Here is a 20,452-nt window from a genome sequence, read left to right on the forward strand (position 1 = left end):
AATTCACCCCTGCAGGGTCCATCTGCTGACCAAAACAAAGCCATTAGAGAAATAATAGCTTAACAGGATTATCTGCTGATTATGGAGCGGACTGCTCACAAAAACAGAAACACACCAAATCTGCAGCTCTTGAAAATATGAGGGGGGTACAAGGTCACCGTGTGTGCCCGTGATGCCTTTCCATGCACTCCTCATGCACTCCCTGTTAATGGTTTGACACACTTGATCTGCTGTCGCTTCAGAAGCAAGGAACAGCAGGAAACAGCAGTTAAAATGCACTCTGGGAAATGTTTCAGTTCGTCCTGCAGAAGTGTGCTCTCACATGCACGCTCTCTCAGCAGCACATGGCTGGTTGCTGCTGCTGCTGCTGACTGCTCTGAAACATCCAGAGGCTCGGTGTGAGGACAGCAGAGAGATCCAGTGTCTGCCAACAGGGATTAGCGCTGTCAGAGGATCAGCAGGGGCATACCGGGCAGCTCTATAAAGTTGAACAAAATACCTCTGCCACTGAGCTACATACAGGGTAGTCTTTTGCTTAAATGGAGCCGTTTGTACACCTCATTACCACTTTCTACATCTTTTTATTAGTACATTCTACTAAAGGAAATATGTCCAAGTTTTGAGTCTCACTAAATGGTCCCTCCTGGCTTCCCTACAGTCACGATGGCGGTGAAATAACTATAACACAGATGTATTGATCTACTGTAGTGGATCATACCATCTTGGGTATGGAATGAATCTAATGAGACCTAACTCTTCTATTGTATGTCAGTTGTTGAGCTGCAACACAAGCCAACATGTGGCCTCCAACAGGCCAACGCTTGTTTTTAGCCTGGCTAATTCCTGGAAATGCATATTGCTGCGAAAGCAGGTTTTAAATAACATGTGGCCTCTACTGGCTGTTTAAATGGAGTAAAGAGTAAAAACAGTAAAAAAAGTTTGGAATCACTGCAACCACGAGAGGTCCTTGCATACAATTATAAGAAAAGTAAAAAAAAGAATAGGCTGACGGCTCCAGTAGAATGTGCAAGTAAATACGCACACTACAAAACACATTATTTCCACACAGGCTCACACGAGGCGAAGATAATGAAGTGTCCTCATATATCTCTGGGTTCTGTCCGTATCAAATACCAAAAACATTTCAAGAAAAGTTTGATAAAAGGACCAAAGGCAAAACAACATGAAAACACACATTGGTTATCATCTCTACTTAGATGTGTTATTCATTCAATTAGATTTAACCCCAGTCCACCACACCTCTTATCGCAGCACATAAAACATGTCTGATGCTCGACCCTGTGACCGGGGGGGCCGACAGCAGCTGGCTGCAGGATCAGTGTCTGAAGTCAGAGCGGCGGTCAGCTGCCGAGCAAACGGACAGCCTCTTATGAATGACAGCTATTCACCTCCCCATCACATGAGAGCTGCCTCCTCCACACAGCAGCACAATGTGTCTCTGTGTCCCCTAGTACAGTAGAGCCTGGGGGGGGGGGGGGGGGGGGACAAACTGTGACTGTCGACCTACCTTGATTTTCTTTTGAATAATCTTTTCAAAACTGTCCTATTTAAAAAAAATTATACATTTTATAATACAATTATATAATCTGCAAAATTCCTTTTGAACAATCCCATTACTTCTAAATGAGGCAAATCACTTCAACAAAAACAAAAGAAAATCAAAAAAATGACCTTAATTTTAAAATGACTTGATTTGGGAAAAATCTATAAATACTCCATCCATGATAAATGTCCTTACTTTTTTGGTTCTTCTCCCCTTAGGGAAAACATAGTTCTGTGTCATGCAGCAGCAAGTAGGGCAGCACCAGCCACCGGCCAAACAAAACACCCCATCATATTCTTTCTTTAGCCTTCTTTAACCTTCACTCCTGCCTCCTCTGCTCATCTGTTATGGAAACAGAGGACGCTGGGGGTCCACTCCTCCTCTCTGTTACGTCAGAAGTGTTTGCTCCTGGCATACACATGGGCAACATGTACCTCACAACCTTTTGTTACTGCTCGGATATCAAGTTCTCACACCCCTGTATCCCCCCTTCTCACTATGTTCCTTGGTGCCAACGTCAGAAGGAGAGGTGAGTAAATGACCCAATTGCAGTGTACTGCACTGAGAGAAGGAGCAAAGGAGATGGTAATGGGAGAGAGGAGAGGGAGTGGGGGGGGTCTGTTTAGACGGTAAAATGAGATGCAGTGACGTCATCACCAGTGGACAAGTGGTCGGGAAAAAAAGGGAGAAGATGATAGAACAGCAGAAATGAGATGAGTAAAGTGCTGTTTAAACTGCAACCCCCTGTTATAATGTCCACACAGCTGAGCCTCTGGGAGGGAGAAGTGACCTCCCTCGGTGACAGCGGTGCCAGTTGGCCCATAGCTGGATGCAGCAGAGGATGCTCAGCTGCTGCAGTGTTTCTGTGAGCCAACCAATCCTGCTCACATCGATTCCCAAGCAGCGACTCAGGGGCTGTGCAACGGTGCGGCATGCATAGCGTTGCATAATACAAACGCCATGCTGGTAAACAAGGAGGACCACATCCTGCCGCTGACGCCAAAGTGTTACAGCTGTAACGCCACCGCATGTCGCTGGAATACTTGCTCATTCATTCATCATCAACCCACGGGAATGTCTTTTTCTGACAGGCAGCTCAAGGTACAACATGTGCTGTGGTTGACACTCACTCACACACACACACACACACACACACACACACACACACACACACACACACACACACACACACACACACACACACACACACACACACACACACACACACACACACACACACACACACACACACACACACACACACACACACACACACACACACACACACACACACACACACACACACACACACACACACAATTGCAGTCTACTCACTTACTCACTTCTGAATTATGTGCAGGGATCAGGCAGATATCCTCCTTTCTCATCAGTCAAAATATGTTGTTCCACACTTGTCCTCCCCCCTGCTCTTCCTTGTCGTCCTGTCTTTCAGCGGTAGACTAAAAAACAAGAGTGGCTGAAGACAGAGAGAGAGATAGAGAGAGTGATAGATAGAGAAAGAGAGAGAGAAAGAGAGAGAGATCTGCAGTGCTGGAACTCTGTCAGTATGCTAAAGCCTGGATCTGCTCTGCCTCCCACTCTGTTTCTCTCCTCCCTCCCTCAGAGTTTTCTTCAAGGTCAGTGGTTAGAGCAGCCTTCTTGACTCCTCCCTCATTGGATGGGTGCCCCCCCCCTCTCCACCCCCTGCACCCTTCTGAGGCAGGACACCCGGACAGTAATTACCTTCATGATCCAGATTAACTCCTGGGTGAGCTCTTGTTGTGCTACGCTGGGCCGGGACAACACACAGACAGGATTACTGTGTGTGTGTGTGTGTGTGTGTGTGTGTGTGTGTGTGTGTGTGTGTGTGTGTGTGTGTGTGTGTGTGTGTGTGTGTGTGTGTGTGTGCGTGTGTGTGTGGGAGGGGATGTTAGACCCCACAAGGAGGGGCAGGCAGACAGGCAGGATGGCACACTCTTAAACTCTGCAGGAGACACGATAAAGACAGAGTGAATCTGGACAGACACAACACGGCACGTCACATTTAAGAAACATTTATGGTATGCAGAGTGCAATAAATCAATTAAATGTAGTTTACATTTGCAGAATGTCTATAAGGGATGATAAAGCCTGGTATCAAAGATGCTCACTATGGAATTACACTGATTTACCATAGATTATAATAACATGTAAAAACGATGTTAAATTGCATCTTTAGCTTTAGGACCCACACGCAGGATTCTCATGAAGAAACCAGAGTGAAATAGTTTAGCACTGACAGTTCTCATCGTTTAAACACACACCAGATTAAGCTCTCTGATTTAAAGGCAATATAAACACAATCAGGAAGTGAAAAGCAGTGCACTGTCATTACTGAGTGCAAAGCAGCCCCCCCCCCCCCCCCCCCTGCAGAGTGAGCGGAGGAGCTTTGCTGACCGTTTAGCTGCTACATTCAGTGGCTTTGGATCCTGTGATGGGATTAGAGGGGAGACGTGTCTGATGGGATGAGATAGAACTCAATAGAGAAACAGGAAGTATTCCTTCAGCAGTAGGGAGGGGAGCATAAACTCAATACAGGACTTCGAATCACATTGATTGACAACAAAGTGTCTTAGTTTGGGGGAAATGCTGCCTTGTGTTCAGTAACAGAGCACATTTGACTTAACATGCTTATTTATTTACATGTATAATGTGTGTTATTGCCATCTAACTGTTCCTATTTTTGCATTTTCTGACTAATTATCATAAGAAACACACCATATCATACCCAATATAACAGAAGCATTACTGATCAACATGGAATCATTCACCCGCCAAACACTATTTAAAATAAATAAAATGAAACATATTACCCTTCATTATTCTGAGAAATTATCACAGCTCCTGTAATAGTGAGAAACAGTACATATAATAATGTTTTTTCAGAGACTTCCAGAGAGATGCTCAGGAGATCAGGTGACATCATCCGCAGCCAAAGGAGCCGTCTTTGTTGTGAATAAAGTGGATTTTCTTGTGTTGTAATGACACCTTCTGGTTGTTTGTGGTAAGTACAACACCTGCAATGGTGCTTTGGTACAGAATGAATGGCTGACCTGAAATATGATGTGTGCATGACGTCTTTTAACTATTAGGCTTAAAATCAATATACTAATACATTAATTACAATATGCTGGTTCCACTGGTAGGTCAACAAATGTAATGATGATATGTGGGAACAAATTAATAACAAATATAAATCAACATCACATCGACTTGTAGTAATGAACTTAAAATCAGAGGACAAGTTTCTTTTGTACTTCAAGACCTTTTGGAACAGCATGCGGCAAAACAAACCAAAGAAATACAATAATAAGCATGCAACATCAATCAGACGTGAAGTTGGGCCAGCCAACAGATACCACTCACAATATACACAATGTAGAAATAGATGAAAAAACAACAACACCAACACAAATAATAGTTGTAAAAAAAAGTGAAGGAGCTGTTGTTACAGTACAGAACCAGCAGGTGGAGGCATACAGTGTGAGGTTGGTGACATCAAGCAGAAGAGGTGAAATGAAAAACAGTCCATCTCCCTGCATATCGGAGGAAACTCCATACATGGAAAATGCAGCATTAACTGGATGAAATGTTATCTTAATGTATTTAAAATCAAATGTAATCAAGGCTGGTGATCACAAGACCTTGGAATGTGAGGAAATAAATGATGTACTTATTCTGTTAAGATGAGTCCAAAAGGCACATCACATTTCAAACAAAAAAAGGATGGGAAGTAGAAAACTGTAGAGTATTTCAAGTCATGCCAGAATAATTGTAATCGAGCACAAAGTACTGGTACACACTTTGAAAAAAGAAAAAAGCCCTGCTTTTAAAATCCATCATTTCCATCATTTTATTTAAATAAAATATCACTTCAAGCCCCAAAACATCACAACATGTCAGGGGAGGGTTTTGTAAAAAAAAAAAAAAAACGTAACTATTTCCAATCAGTACGATGACTAAGAGACATTTGAGGTGAACACAATGGCATCAGGCAAGGTCAAAGAATCCAAAGAGCACATAAACAGGACTGGTTGAAGTAAACCATACCTGAAAACAAACACAGTACACTTCCTGTGCTAACAAAAAGGCAAACGTTAAATACTGCATGAACCAGAGATGTGGTTCAGTAAATAGTAAAAACAGGTTCATGTAAAAACACACCACAAGTCTCTGTGAAAGTCCCTCATTAACAGTTCTTCAATGTGACTCTTCAAAGTGTCCCGTCGCTGATTTGTCTGCAAGCAAATCTCAATTTGAACAACCTGAGCTGTACCCAGTAGTCTGCTTACAGTGCATCCAACTACAACCAAATACATCATTACACCCTAACAGTCGATACATACTGAAAGTCTATATTCATGATGTGTTACACGTGTGCCTGTAGCTCCAAATTCAACGCCATTTCTTTCCATGTTTGTGTAGCCGTTAAGTATAAATAAAAGCAAGGAACATGATCGAAAGCTGTTCACAACAAACTAGTTATGTACTGTAAGTCCAAAAAGATCACCTAAGACTAACTCTACTGCTATCGTGCTACTGTAGTAAGTATGTAAAAACGACATAGTGTTACTGAGTGTCATTAGTCTCGATAGGCGCCCTGTCTGAACTGGCTGTGATCTCTGACCCTACCGTAGATCATCACAGTGTCAAGGCATAGAATGGCTCATTGTGGCAGAAATCAGGAAGTAGTACACGATGGTGATAAAGAGGTTAAGGACCTGCATTTGGTAAACAACAAAATACCTGTATGGTAGGTTAAGAAAAGAAAGAAATCCTTCAAATGACACTGTGTCTTTGGGCTGGGTCCCCCACTAGGGGTCGCCAAAGCTTAACAAAGCAACTTTAAATTCAACTACAGTTGGCCTGTATCTCTGCTTTTCATTCATTTCTGTGCCAAAAGTAAATCTAATTGTTATTGTTAAATGTGCCTTTCCTCTTCCTCTGCTAAACAGCATAATTAATGAATAAACTAGGCAGTTAAAACAACCAGGGACTAAGAAAATACTGAATTTGTCCAAAAAAGGAAGCTAACCAAGTATGCATGATTCCAAGAAATACACAATACAGTGAATTGTATTAAACGTTCCTAAAACCAGCAGGAAAACTCATCTCGGAGGCAATATTCACACTTGTTCAACACTCACTTCCTGCTGATATTGCTTTCACTTTTAACTAATTGTACAATTGTTCCATACTGTAATTATTATGCGTGATTAATATAACTTGAAATGTCCAAAATACTATATGTCACTTAGTCAGGGGTCGTCAGAATACTCAATGATAAAAAAAAGGTTTGGGAACCACTGTCTTAAGGGTTATCCTGTATAGTGAAGGCAGCATGAGGACGAAACTGTGACAGAAGGAATTAGGCAACATCTGAACAAAGTCCAGGATGTGGATCTACACACGCCATCTCATTTGAAAGTTCCAGCATATTGTTCGCTTCATAACACTGTCTCTGATTTGACATGCTGTAGTTGATCTGATTCTGTAGGCCTATCTCTTTAGGAGCCGTGTCAACAATCCTGTCATTCAGTTCTTCAGTGAGAAATCCCTACTTCAGTTTAGCAGGACTATCTCTCTGCTGTACACCCTCGGGAACTTCCATGGGAAGTATTGTCAGGTGAGGCGGAGCAGGCGGGGAGGGGGGGGGTCAGTGGCGTGACTGGTGGAGCTGCAGACGAGGGGCTCAGCTGTGGTAGCTGGGCGCGGCGGCCTGCTTCTGGGAGAGGCGCAGCAGCTCCTCCCTGATGGCCTTGATCAGGGAGGCGGAGGAGTGGTTAGGAGGAGACGTATCCAGGGGCGCTGACAGGTAGCCCGTCCCCGAGATGTCCAGGTGGGCAGGGGGCGCCGAGAGCTCCCTGATACCACCTCTGGGCGTCTGGAAGATAGAGCAGGACGTGTAGTCAGGACAGTCCAGGAACTGAAGGTGAGGAAGGAAGGATGAAGAGAAGAGAAAGAGGGGAAATTGAAGAAGAAAATATCAAGAGACAGAACCAGAGAGTGTGAGAGAAGAGAGAACTAGAAGAATAGACTTTAAAAAACAGACACTTCAAACTTTCTTCCCCTTATTTATTTAATGGGGTTAAACACTCAAATCAAAATGTTCATAAAAGCTTCATTATTTCCTAAAATTAATGGGTTTTACAGTTTTTAAACGCTACTTAAAACTGATAGAGCAATTGTTCAGGACTACTTTCTTTAGTGGAGTGATACACATTTGGTGCTCTAGTCTAGAGAATGTACATCAATAGGGCAATGTATGTGGGATGGACTTAAAATAGACTACAGTAATTATGTTCATGTTAAAACAAATGGCTGCAGTGCAACAGTGAGCCTTGCTGTGTTTGTCATATTTGAACAAACATGGAGGTTTTACGGCACAGAGGAATACGCTATACACAGACGTTGAGTACATAGACGACAATAGTTCTTAGGAACAGTTCACTGTTGATTTTTCAGCTTTTTCTGGGAGTTGTTGACATTAAACAAACTGTTTAACATTTGATTTCAGTATGAAATGGATAGAAGACAAGACCTCTGTATTAACAGAAACACATGTGTGATGTACTCACTGAATCTTTCTCAGGCTCTGCCCTGGAGTAATTGTCGCCATGGTAATGGTTCCAGCCGAGGCCTCCGTCCTGTCCTGGAGCGGGCCTGACCCCCGCTGGGTAACCATTCATCCGACTGGACAGTCCCACCTGTGTGAGATGATGGAGCTGGGCGCCTACACACACACACACACACACACACACACACACACACACACACACACACACACACACACACACACACACACACACACACACACACACACACACACACACACACACACACACACACACACACACACACACACACACACACACACACACACACACACACACACACACACACACACACACACACACACACACACACACACGCTCCTTTAATCATTTAAGACAGAGACAAGGCGTTTTGACAGGTTTATGGGCTGGAAGTATGCGTTGGTATTAGGGAACAGCTCTGTGGCCCACATCCAGAAGTGATGAATTAAAACAATTTCTCGACCTTTAAGCATTGATTCCTAAAGTGTTTGAGGTTGAGACAGATGTACACCATGGGTGCTTTGTTTACATCTGAATCCAATCAAATGAGAAGGCATGAACCTGAGTTAAGAGCAGTTTGTGTGTATGTGCAGTTTCCACCTGTACCTGTGGACCCCCCCCCCACTGGTCGGGGTCTGGCAGATGAAGGCAGCTCGGCGGCGTAGAGGCCCCTGCTGGAGTACAGGCTGTCGGGGGGGAGCGGCTCACACTGCCCTGCTGTGTCTCCTGGTGGCAGGTAGCTGGAGCCAAGGCCCTGCCTGAAAAACAAGGAACATATGTGTGTGATTTAATGAAACGTGTTGTGACGGATGTATTGGAATTCTACTCAACTGCAGTCTCAATTTCATATTTCACACTTCATGATCTGGAAAGCCTGTGTCTAACTCAACACAAGTAGAGGCAATACGTATGTATAAAGGTACAGAAACTTAAAGTATTCCACTGTCATATGTCAGAGGTTAAAATGTGTGTTTACCTTTTCTTAATTGTTGAGATTCTTCAAAATAATGTAACACATTATAGATAATGAATAATTGCAGCAAATGTTTTAAACTGCTCGATAAAGCTCAATGTTTCCTTGGGGTTTGACATCAATCGTTTTAAATCTGACAGCACTTTCACCGCTGGTAACCAGGCTTTATGTTGTACGGTCCTGTCAGTGCTTCTCATTCCAGAAGGGAGATATAAGAACATTTCCAGCACTAAAGGGTGTTTTGTTCAACAACATGGAACCAGCCACGTCATGTCCGACTCAGGCTACTCAGAGAAATGTATTTATTTGACAACAAAAACAATACTCAAATTTGAGCACATACTGCCAAATGAATAAAGCCTGTCCAGAGGAAGGAACAGTTACGTGGAAGCATACCAACACTTTGATGATATTGCACAATACATGTGTCCCAAAGAGGGAGGACGGATCTATTTGATGCAAACATCAGGATTTTACAAGTTTTTGAGCGCATCTATTACAAAATATCACTTAACATTGCACTTAGCTCATGCATCTCCCTAGACAACTTTAAATCTGAAAAGGTCTTCCACTTAAAAAGTAAATATGTTACAGTACTATGTCATATAAGATAAGATCAACCTTTATTGATCCCTGTAGGGAGATTCAGGTGTTTTATATACTTATTTGACTTGTTTGTATATTCACATTTCTTGTACACATTCTTCTGGTTTCAAAATAGTTTCATAACTTTTCTATATTTGCTTTTGACTTTATTTTCTCTTTCAGTTTGTATGTGGTTACACACAAAGCAAGATCCCTGTATGTACATGGCAATAACTGGAATTTCGACTCTGATACGAGTCTTAACTTTCTCACAATCTACCACCGTGAGCGGCTGACAGCTGAGGACACTTCAGCTCCACTGTGCTCACATTTCCGGAGGTGATACTTAGTTTGACCACATGGGGTCTCGGGGTAGTTCAGGGACCACTGCTTGTACCTGATCCATTAATCCTATAAAGTAGAGATGACTCCTCTTTCACTATTCATGAGGCCCAACTTAGTGGGAGGAAAACATTGCCCCGGCTGAAGTGCTTAAAGTCAGTCTGTTCTGACCAATAAGGAATCCCTCTGGTGAAGGAGGAACTTAAGCATATTATTTATTAATGTATACATGAATACTCCATTGCCATGCTCCACTCTACTAACCTGGATATCAGGCCTTGGATTGGAGGAGGGGACAGATCAGTGAACCTCTGGGGAAACAAGGGAAGAAACACAGTGCTTAGGAGACAGTAACAATAATAATGGCAACAACTGAAAAAGGTCTTTGTGGCTCTCGAATACAATCAACTCATAAAATATTCAAAAAGGATGTACATCGAAGGCTGCATCCTGTATCCAGATATAGCTGATCAAAATATTGCAATAAAAGCAAAGAGAGTGAGTGAGAGTTCTTTTCACACACTGTCGTAAACATTGTTGTTTTTGCTAAGCATGCTCTTGTTGGATATCCTTCTTTTCTTCTCAGCTGACCTTTTATAGCATCTTAAAGCAGTGAACCTGCAAAAGGCTTTTTACGGCTCCACTGATCACTGTGAAGTGAAGTCTCTCACTATACGTGTCACCTGGGGATGAACACGGTGTTGGCCCATCAGAGGCAGAGCAGTGATTCATGTACAGTACGTTGAAAGCTGTGAAATGCATTAAAGAAGGAATTCTAAGAACGCAAATGAGGCACTTTCACCATAGGGGTTGGTAAGTTGGAAAAAGTGTTTTGTTGTATCACTATTACACATCATAACTATGAAATACTACACTTCTGTTTTTCTGTGGTGGAAGAAGTACTACGATTTTAAGCTTGAGTAAAAGTAGCAATATCAAATTGAAAAGTACAAAAGTATTGGCTTCAAAATATACCTAAAGTACTCAGAGTAAAACAACTTGTTGCACATAATGATATTTATTAAATGACAGGACCGTGACTGTTGGTGCATTAATGTCTCAACAGCTTGTGAAGTTGGAGCTGGTAATTACCTTAGCATAAAGTAGCATCAAATGAAAATACTTAAGTAAAGTCACTTTAAAATTGTACCTAATAAATATACCTCATTACATTCAACCACTTCTGTTTTTTCATTAAAGGTTTTGCAAATGTTGTACTGCTCTAGTTATTGTGATTTCATGGGCCTAAACCTTTACGTAAAGCTAATATAACACTTTCCCATCTCTAAAAAAAACTCATCATTTTTTACCTTCAGAATTTAATGCCTAACGGCACTGAACATTTGAGCTCAGTTTTAAGCCACTCCTTAGCTTAGATTCCAAAGCAGGGGATATGCTTAAAGATAAAACACTATTAACACACGTGCAGTATTATGGACTCCAGGCTAACAAACCGCAGCGCTGCATAAACCGGCCTTTGTGTTGTGCTGATTTGCTCTCTTCAATAACCACGACAGTTAAAGAATAAAAACAAATACAAACACTGAGCTTATTATTCCAGCAGCCTTCAGGGCGGTTTGTATGACTGTACGGTCTTTGAAAGCAGCCTGCGGAGAGAGGGGCTAAAGCAGAGTGAGCGTATATTCCTGAAGAGACTTAGGAGTTGGAGAAAGCTGCGGGGGTTGTGAGGTCGCAGCTTCATGGGGGTGACAGATGGAGGAATACTTAACTGATTAGTTTGCTAAGAGGACACGATTAAAGTTGAAGCTATAGGCTTCATGCTGAGCTGAACAAACCTTGGGAAAGGAAGGAGAGTGAATACAGATGATTTTAGATGTGTCTATTAAGTCTTTTTCTATTTTTATATACGAAGTTTAAACAGGGAGGTTATTTCTCTCAGTCTGTCCCTAGAAGTGACAGAACAGACGCTACAGAAGCTACATCTCTGGTGCTTACACATCATTGGGTTCAGTGCTACAGGAACTCAGTATTATTTCATGTTGACTGAATGGTTAGTATCCTGTCGATGTAAGACTCTACAGGGGGAGACCAACTTACACCAGGGAAAGGGCCATGAGCTTGGTAGGACGGACCCCACGGTCTGGGGCCCCTGCCTGGGGGGCTGGAGAGGGGGGGGTTGCTGTTGACTCCGGGCAGAGTGATGCCCGCCGTGCTGCCCTGAGAGGTGGGCAACACCAGGGCGAAGGCATCGTCCAGCAGGGAGTGCATCTGCTGCCGCGCCTCCTCGATGGAGGGCTGTGGAGGCATGTAGGGGGGTGGGGGAGGGGCATGGCCCGGTGGAGAGCAAGCAGGGCCGAGGAACACGTCATCGGTGGGGGAGGAGCTGCTGTGAGGGGAGCCTGGGCCTTGGTCAGGGTCCGACTGTAACACACACATTTGCGGACAGTTAGAGTGGTCTAGGGTTGGAGCAGGATGGCACACATGCGGTGATTCCCATGCAGTGTTCATTTTGGCAGCTATTTTATATTTCGTCTCAGTAATACCTTTTTGGAGGAAAATGCTAACGTCACATTTAGGTCGTTTCCATTCTTCGTTTTAGTCCAGATTAAGTTGACGCAGTTTTTCACTTTTAGTCAACTTTTTTCTATTAATCTAAATGTTTTTTCTTTACATTTTTCAGCTAGTTTTTAGTTTAGTCCTTTGTCAATTGTCCTTTATTGCTCTTCCGTCATTTTAGTCAAACTTATTTTACATGATATTTTATTTCATCTTCATTATCTGATTAAGAAACACAAGTGTTCCTGTTCTACTCACGATGTAGGCCACATTGTTGACTCCAGGACACTTCCTGTACACAGCATCATTGTCTTCAGAGATGAGGTGGTCTTTGTCTGCCTCCATCATGCCTCCGATCAGCTGCTCCTTCATCCTCTGTTTGGGCGAGCGCCTCCCTCGACCACTGACAGATACATGGACAAATATTAATGAATCTATTGTATGAGTATTATTCCATACATGAAAGCCAGGCCGGATGTAAAATGTCCTACAAATCAATAAAAACAGATCAACCTTTCCACCATAGAACTAAATAAGTGACATGAGGCAAACCTTCTCTTTGAGTCCATGAAGAAGGAGGGCGTCTGGGCATCAGGGTCCAGGATCTTATCGATCTGGGTCTGAGCTTTCTGATAGATGCGATCCTGGTCCTTAGCATCTCCGTGGCCATTCGTGGATTCATCCATGGTAGGGAAGTCATAGTGGCCCTTCCTCTTGGCACGCAGACGGATCTTGTTACGATGGTGCTCAATTTCGGACTTGTGCCTCAGTGCCACCTGGATCTGAGGACGCAATTACCTCTTTAGACGGCATTCTCAAAATGTAGATGAGTTACGACTTTAACAAGCAGCTAGACGATTGTTCATGCGTACATACATTACACAGAATCACAACAACTACAGCAGCATCAGAGGATGAATAATATTATGTCCATTTCAACCAGTAAATTAGGGAATGATATATTCTAAAGGACTTGTAGCGCTGTCATCTGCTCCCATTAGGTTTTCGTTATCAAACCGATGACAGTCATTGAAGTCTTTGATTCATCTGTACTTCACAAGGAGTCATTTCTTCTATGTAATAAAGAAGAAGGACCAGAAGACAGTGTTGCCTACTTTTCAGGGGTCTGTTTACTCTGGTTTAACATGTATGTATGTATGTGTCTTCAGTACCATCGATAACAATGTTAATGTTTATACTTTTGGATTCTTTCATCAAGATAAGTTTATGCCAAAAAAGAGGAGCAAACCTCTTTGTTGATTTGGTTTGGGTCGGACAGTTTGCCGTTGATGGGGGGGCTGCGCAGTGGGGGGAGGGTCATGGGCTGCATGGCGATGAGCTGGATTTTGTTGGGGAGCCTTCTGCTTGCATCTGCTGCGCGAGACATCCGATCGACGTGTTCAAAGATGGCGGCCGAGGACAGCTGCTCGTTTGTGCCATTCATAGGAGGAGGACCTGAGGAAGGAAGCAAGAAAGTAAAGGTCAAATCTCAGGAAACACGGTCAGTCCGAATGCTAATGGGGACTTAAGCCAGGGGACTAAACACAGACAACTACTGCGGAGTAAATGTTTCTGGTGATTAATATTTGGAAAAGCTAAACCTCATTCCAAACAAGGGCTTTCCCTTTGTTAGTGAAGTTGATCTCTACACGATGACGGACAGCTGAGCAGACAGTGATGGATAGGGAGGCAGGAATCTAGCACAGAAACAAACAGACAGCACAGACACAGCTGCTGGAGGTCAGGCCTGAGGTCTGCAGGGACACAGACCGAGAGGACAAACTCTTACCAATTCTATTCTTGCCTGCAAACCGCAGCAGAGAGGGAACACAAGAGTTTTATAGAGGAGAAGGAGATCAAATAAAAGCAGCTGAGATAGAAGTGGTTTCTAGCAATACACATAAAGCCTTGTGAATTGAGGTCTGCCCGCCATGAGAGCTGTTTCAACTTGAAAAAATGAAGAGAAAAAAGAGGAGAAGCAGACGTTCTAAAGAGGGACGGGGCAAGTGAGTCATCTAGGAGGATGAATCTCTGCGGCTAATAGAAGCTTCTGGTCTTGTGAAGTTCATTAATCAGAAGGAAGGGAAAGAGCTGCTTCGGAGGATCAGAAACACGCGGACACTGACAGGAAGAGCCATTACACACCACTGAGTGCGTCTCATGCGCAGCCTCCTTATGAACACTGTGGCAGAGCATATACAGCGCCGGGCGGAGCTTCATCAATAACAACACAGAGCCCATTCCTCTGTGAGTGAGTCAGTGGAGTCTGTGTGCCTGACTGCCTCCGGCTCCAGCTCCGGGTCCCTGACTGGCATCGCAGGCTTGAGTCTATCAACAAGCTGTCACATGGAGTCACTTCATCTGGGTTTCCCCCCCTCCCTCTCTGCCTCCTCTTTTCAGACTTCTTTTGACCACCAACTAGAGTTCCCACCAAGTGTTGTTTTTACCCCCACTGTTCCCCTCTGTCATTTTGATGTCATTGCTTGGCTCGTCGCGCACTTTCCCCTCTGCGTCATCTTTTTCATCTCTTTAGAGAGAGACCCCTGCCCTCTATTTGCCCCGCATGTCAATCAAATCAGGCCAGCTTGAGTTGCTCTCTTTTTGTCCGCCCAATCCTTTCCTCCGTCCCCTTCCCCCACCTCGTGTGTGCTCTCTGTGTTTGGAAGAGTGATGAGAGTGTTGCCACGGCTACTACTTACCTTTTAAAACATTGATGGGGAGCTTATGCGTCTGATTTCTGTCGCTGGGCGTGGCGTGCGCTCTCAGGTTCTCCTCTGTCGATTCACGCTCGCTGGAGTGGTCACTTACCACCGAGTCCCCGTCAGACGGAGAGATCCTACACACACACATAGTAACATGAATAATACAAGCCTGGGAATACACTAACATGCGGAAATACCCATGCATAATTGTAAATAGTGCTTTTTCAGAAAGAAAAAGGCAGAAGAGACTTCTAGGAAATGCTCATTTGGTTTTAAGTTCGTAGAGCTGCATGCTGGAAAGTGTTTCCACTGAGATAATTATAACATGTGTCCTGGTTGGCTATCAAGAGAAGAGGAACAACCATTATTAAATCCTCACCATAAAATAGATTACTGTAATGGACTTTAATAGCAACTTAAGTTAAGAAATGCATTAAACAATACCTTCCATGCTACTGAGTTGGTGTCATCTCTTAAGCGATGCAATTAGGGTTATAACTAAAGTTACAAACACTTAAAACCCGGGTATGAATGTGTAAATCAGTTTAAAATATTAAAAAATAGGCCGGAAAAAAACACAGACAACAAAAAAAAAGGTATCTTTATTGACTATATTGAAACGTACGGAGGAGGATTAGGGCCACATGATTTTTTTTTTCTGAGAAAAAAGTGAGAAATCTGACTTTTTTTCTCGGACCAAAAAAAACCATATTTTTTTCAAATCCTCCCAAAATAGTTTTTAATGTGGCCCTAATCCTCTTCCGTAGAAAGGGATATAGACAGTCTGCAGGAATAAATGAAGGTCCCTTAATGTCTGGTGCATTAATAATTGATCTGAGGATCTGTCAGACGCTTTTTGTCTGCTTGATTGAGTGTCCCAACTGAGGAAGGTAGAAAACCAGAGTGATGGGGTGAAAAAAGAAGCTGTTAAATGTGTAAATAAATATCTTTATAGGGTGGAGAACTAAAACCAAAACACATTTCTTTGATTAAAACAAGTTTTTGACCAGAAGGGAAAGCAAAGGGTCGTAAAAGGCTGGTAATGCCTATTTAGAGACAATTTGTTACCCTTTTGTATTGCATGTAACCCATGACAGCACAACCTACGCAGACATAAACTGAAGTCATTTAATGTCCTTATCTCTAGACATTTATTTGGACTAGTTTTGACCGTTTTTGAGTCGCTCTGCAGCACTGACCTATCTCGCCTTCTGCTGCTGCGTGACGCCTTGGTGGAGGCTTTGGATAAAGGTGTGGGGATCTCCCCGTTTTCAGACGGACTGAAGCCATCTTTAAAGCATAAGGGGAGGGGTCCGGGGCCGGGCCCTGGCTGGACCGCCTCCTGGATCACCATGACATCATCCTTACTCTGCTGGCCAAGGTGCAGCTTGGCAAAGTCGAAGCCTTTCACACTGGGAGCTTGCAACTGAGGAGAAGGAGAGCGAGAGGAAATATTAGGGAATGGAAATATAAAGGTATTAATATACTGCCATACAGACAATATGCTAATTGTGTATAATATATATATATTTTGTAGCAAATATGAAGAAAATACGGGTTCAGATGAAGTTTTGAGTACACAATTAGACTGGATGACTCAGAAAGGACAAGACATTAATGAATAGAGAAAAAGAACTTGAGAAACACTGGGCTGCTTCCTCTCCATGGAGTTGGTGGGGGGGGGATTAAGGCTGACGATGGAATCAGTGAGACTATCAGAGTGGAAAGCTTTGGGACTCCAACAGATCCCGGTATGTGTGCTTGCAGTGTGTGACACTGAGATGTGTATACCAGAGAGCAGCGGAGTGACGTGAAGTGTTCCCGTTAATGCTCTGAATTAGACGTAAACTCGCTGAGTTTATTCACGCACAATGTCTGGCTTAGCAGAGACTTGTTGGTATACAACTGCTAATCTAGGTTGAAGCTTGCCAGTATGAAACTGCTAATCCTGGCAGGGGGACAGAGACTGTGTGAATGTGTTGTGTGTGCTCTCTACGGCATATAAGCAAGTCTTAAGTAAAGCGCTGAAAACACTGCAGTAGCAGCTATTCAAGAGATCATGTTATGCAAATGTTCAGGTTCATATTTGTATTTTGTGCCTCAACTGTGCTTTAAAGTTCACCCTCTGTCTGAAACCAGAGTCCAGTCTGCTCTGATTGGTTAGCTGGCTGGCTCTGTTGTGATTGGTCAAACGCTTAGAGATGTCCCGCCCCTAAGCCTATCAAGTACAATGTGTTAGAGCGTTCGATGCATCACATTAACATGACCATTAGCCAATAGAAGCGCAAGTGTTACGAAGTGACGTTACGTAGTGATGTCACTATGTTACAGAAGTAAACAAACGAGTCCAATCGAGGTGTTTCACGCAGGGGGAGGGAACTTTGGGATTTCAGCCTTTGCAGACCATTTACATGCAGGACAACCTTTATAACACACTACACCCCCAAAAGCATAAAAGGGCCTCTTAAATTGAAAATGACCACTCTGGCAGAACAACATGTAAACACACAGCTAGCGATATCACTCGCGCTCTAATCAGTACTCAGCTTGGTTCGGGTCTCAAAGTAAATTAGGGAACCAACACACAGTATACAGATGCAACATGATGTCTATTAGTACTACTCCACAACACAGTGACCGCTCAGGATCTACACACTATAAACACACCACTTCTACATCCACAGTATCATAAGGGGTTTTCTGTCTCGACGTCATAGCCGGGTACAGAGGATCCTATTGTCTATCAACGCACACAAGCACTAGCATCTAGCACTACGGAACAATATACCTCGTCCTGGACTCTCCTCCCTTGAGTTAACACTTTCCTTTTGTCTTCTTTCGTCTTTGTCTCTGCGCTTTTCATGAGCACTGCTTTGCTCTCTTCTCTTCTTTGATCTGCTGCTTTCCTTTTAAATTGCGGCTTTTTCTCATCTTCTTCTTCTTCTTCTTCTTCTCCCTCGTCGTCCTCTTCTTCTTCCTCACACTCTTCTTCCTCTTCTTCCTCTTCTTCCTCCTTAGTGCTCATACTCAGTGTGTGTCTAGGGAGAGCTACTGGTGTCTAAGCAGAAGCAATGGTAGATAGCATCAATATTTCCAGTGATGATGCTTTATTTCAAACATATGTAAAGACTCTGCTAACTATTAGCTAGTGTTGTTCTTTATACAAGTGCACAACATGTCAGCTGCTCAGACAGCAAACACACACACACACACACTAGGTCTCTTCTACATCTTCTCTAAAGCACCAGACACTGCTATGTACCTTCCCTCTTTTAACCTCTTCCTCCTCCTCCTCTTCTTCGTCCTCATACTCCTCTTCTTCGTCCTCATACTCCCACTCTTCCTCCTCACTAAGCTCTATATCCTTTTTATTCTGAGGGAGAGTGTGGTGAAGCGGGGTCTTTGATTCTCCGAATGAGGCAGTAGACTGAGAGAAGGGGAGCGGTGTTAAGTGACAGATGATTGTGTTAAATGTTACCTCTGCACATTAGATTCATCACATTGACCCAATGCACAGAGTGACGTTCAAAGCTCAGCTCCACATGGAGAGGAGGGAAATGAGAGTCAGACAGAACGATGAAAGGAGGCAGGAAGCAAGGAAGCAGAAGTAGCACACAAACATCTCAAAGGTAGGCTGGTTGCAGCCTCACATATGACACACATATTTTCAGCTGAGAAAAAGCTATGCAGGTGTTTGCTCCCCAGGATGGGTTGCTGTCACTGCTGCCCCACAGTCCCTCTGGGAGTGCTGGTGGTCAGCGCAGCACAGGAGAGATGTCACACACCTATGCATTTGGTCTTGATATAAATGTTTCAATCAAAGATAAAAGTACTTTGTATTGCGCCATACATTAGGAATTTGCAGATTTGTTTTCGTTTACATAGAAAAAAGAACACTGCATGAAATCTGGGCTTTTTAAACCCCTTGTTTGCGGGTTGCTTTTCTAGTATATTCAATATGAAATTAATATTGTTTCACATAACCAGTTATTGCATATTATAAAAGGGAATGTGCAATAACTGTATAGAGGCAATCATATATTTAAAAGCAGAAGTAAGGGCTTTATTGACTTCAGGATTATTTATTTATTTAAATATGTATTTATTTATTCACATGCTACTTCTTTAACTACTATTTTTTATTATGTATTTTGATGACTGTGTGTGTGTTGTGTTTGAGCCTAAATGCATCTGTGGAGTGTTACACGCACTGTTTCCAAGGCTGCATGGCACATTCGGCACAATGTGTGAATACAAATAAAGGCACTCTATTCTGTTCTAAACTTGACCCTGTTTCTCTTAAAATTAACAGACTTGCTCTTAGCAAAAAGGATATAGGTCGTCATTTGATTATTTTATAGAAACATTTGGTTCAGTTTGAGGGACCTCAAAGAAAAGAGAAAGTCTCTCTTGTATTAAATCACTTCAGGGCATAAAGGACATATTCTTTAAAGTACGAGAGAGGAAACACTAAGACAGGAAACAGCGCCTGCTCAGTCAAATGGTTTCAATTCTATCTCAAGTTAAGTTTTGTATCTATCACAAACTGAACATAAATCAGGACAAAGGGGAACTGAAGGGCAGGGTTGTTGATGCTTTGACAAAATCAGTATGTGAGAAAGCATCAAAAACATTTGAAATCAAATAAAAGATCAGCCAACACCCATTACATGCACGAGCATCATGACTTCAAATCAGCTAATGTCCTCTAATAAGTCTCCTTCTCATTCATATTTTAGTCATCCTATCAAAAAGAAGGAATGATGAGGTCCAGATTGTGTGCAGTCCTACAGCACATTCATGGCAATGACAGATGCACCTCATTAACAAGCTGTTCATGGGAATTAAAAAATGGCTCCCTCTTCCTGGCTTTTTTTGTCTGTTGCCTTAAAACTTTTTTGAACACAGTAATATTTGGGAAACTCTTTTGCCCGTTTACATACCTTAAAGTGGTCCTATCATGCTATATGGGAAACATATATTGAAGGGCCATACCTACTGTATACAAAACATGTCTGTGAGGTCTTTATTTCAAAATACCAGTTCACCCATTGTAGCCATGCCTCATACTGCTCAAAAGAAGAGGAGGCGGAGCTAATGCCTGATCAGAATTCTACCGGAGATACAGTTCAAT

General features: G+C 42.9%; 1 protein-coding gene and 1 long non-coding RNA gene across 3 annotated transcripts in view; one reads left to right on the forward strand and one right to left on the reverse strand.

Moving 5' to 3' along the window:
• Nucleotides 1–2,259: 2,259 nt before the first annotated feature.
• Nucleotides 2,260–8,275, forward strand: LOC117447883 (uncharacterized). Its single transcript, XR_004552289.2, has 3 exons — nucleotides 2,260–2,665; nucleotides 4,490–4,607; nucleotides 8,196–8,275. It is a non-coding gene; the product is annotated as an uncharacterized lncRNA (long non-coding RNA).
• The window catches only part of LOC117447882 (UPF0606 protein KIAA1549), a 43,858-nt gene continuing 28,851 nt past the window's right edge, over nucleotides 5,446–20,452 (reverse strand). The window contains exons 12-21 of one of the 2 annotated variants that reach the window (XM_034084847.2): nucleotides 16,518–16,744; nucleotides 15,316–15,452; nucleotides 13,866–14,071; nucleotides 13,169–13,398; nucleotides 12,875–13,019; nucleotides 12,158–12,481; nucleotides 10,364–10,410; nucleotides 8,806–8,957; nucleotides 8,182–8,336; nucleotides 5,446–7,487 (exon numbers count right to left, since the gene is read on the reverse strand). In XM_034084847.2, coding sequence (XP_033940738.1) covers nucleotides 7,296–7,487; nucleotides 8,182–8,336; nucleotides 8,806–8,957; nucleotides 10,364–10,410; nucleotides 12,158–12,481; nucleotides 12,875–13,019; nucleotides 13,169–13,398; nucleotides 13,866–14,071; nucleotides 15,316–15,452; nucleotides 16,518–16,744 — 1,815 coding nt within the window. In that variant the 3' untranslated portion in view covers nucleotides 5,446–7,295. Of the gene's footprint in view, nucleotides 7,530–8,181; nucleotides 8,337–8,805; nucleotides 8,958–10,363; nucleotides 10,411–12,157; nucleotides 12,482–12,874; nucleotides 13,020–13,168; nucleotides 13,399–13,865; nucleotides 14,072–15,315; nucleotides 15,453–16,517; nucleotides 16,745–20,452 lie in introns of both variants that reach the window. The other variant, XM_034084846.2, reaches the window with a different exon arrangement.

This window comes from Pseudochaenichthys georgianus, chromosome 6 (genome assembly GCF_902827115.2).
Source record: "Pseudochaenichthys georgianus chromosome 6, fPseGeo1.2, whole genome shotgun sequence".
NCBI lineage: Eukaryota > Metazoa > Chordata > Actinopteri > Perciformes > Channichthyidae > Pseudochaenichthys > Pseudochaenichthys georgianus.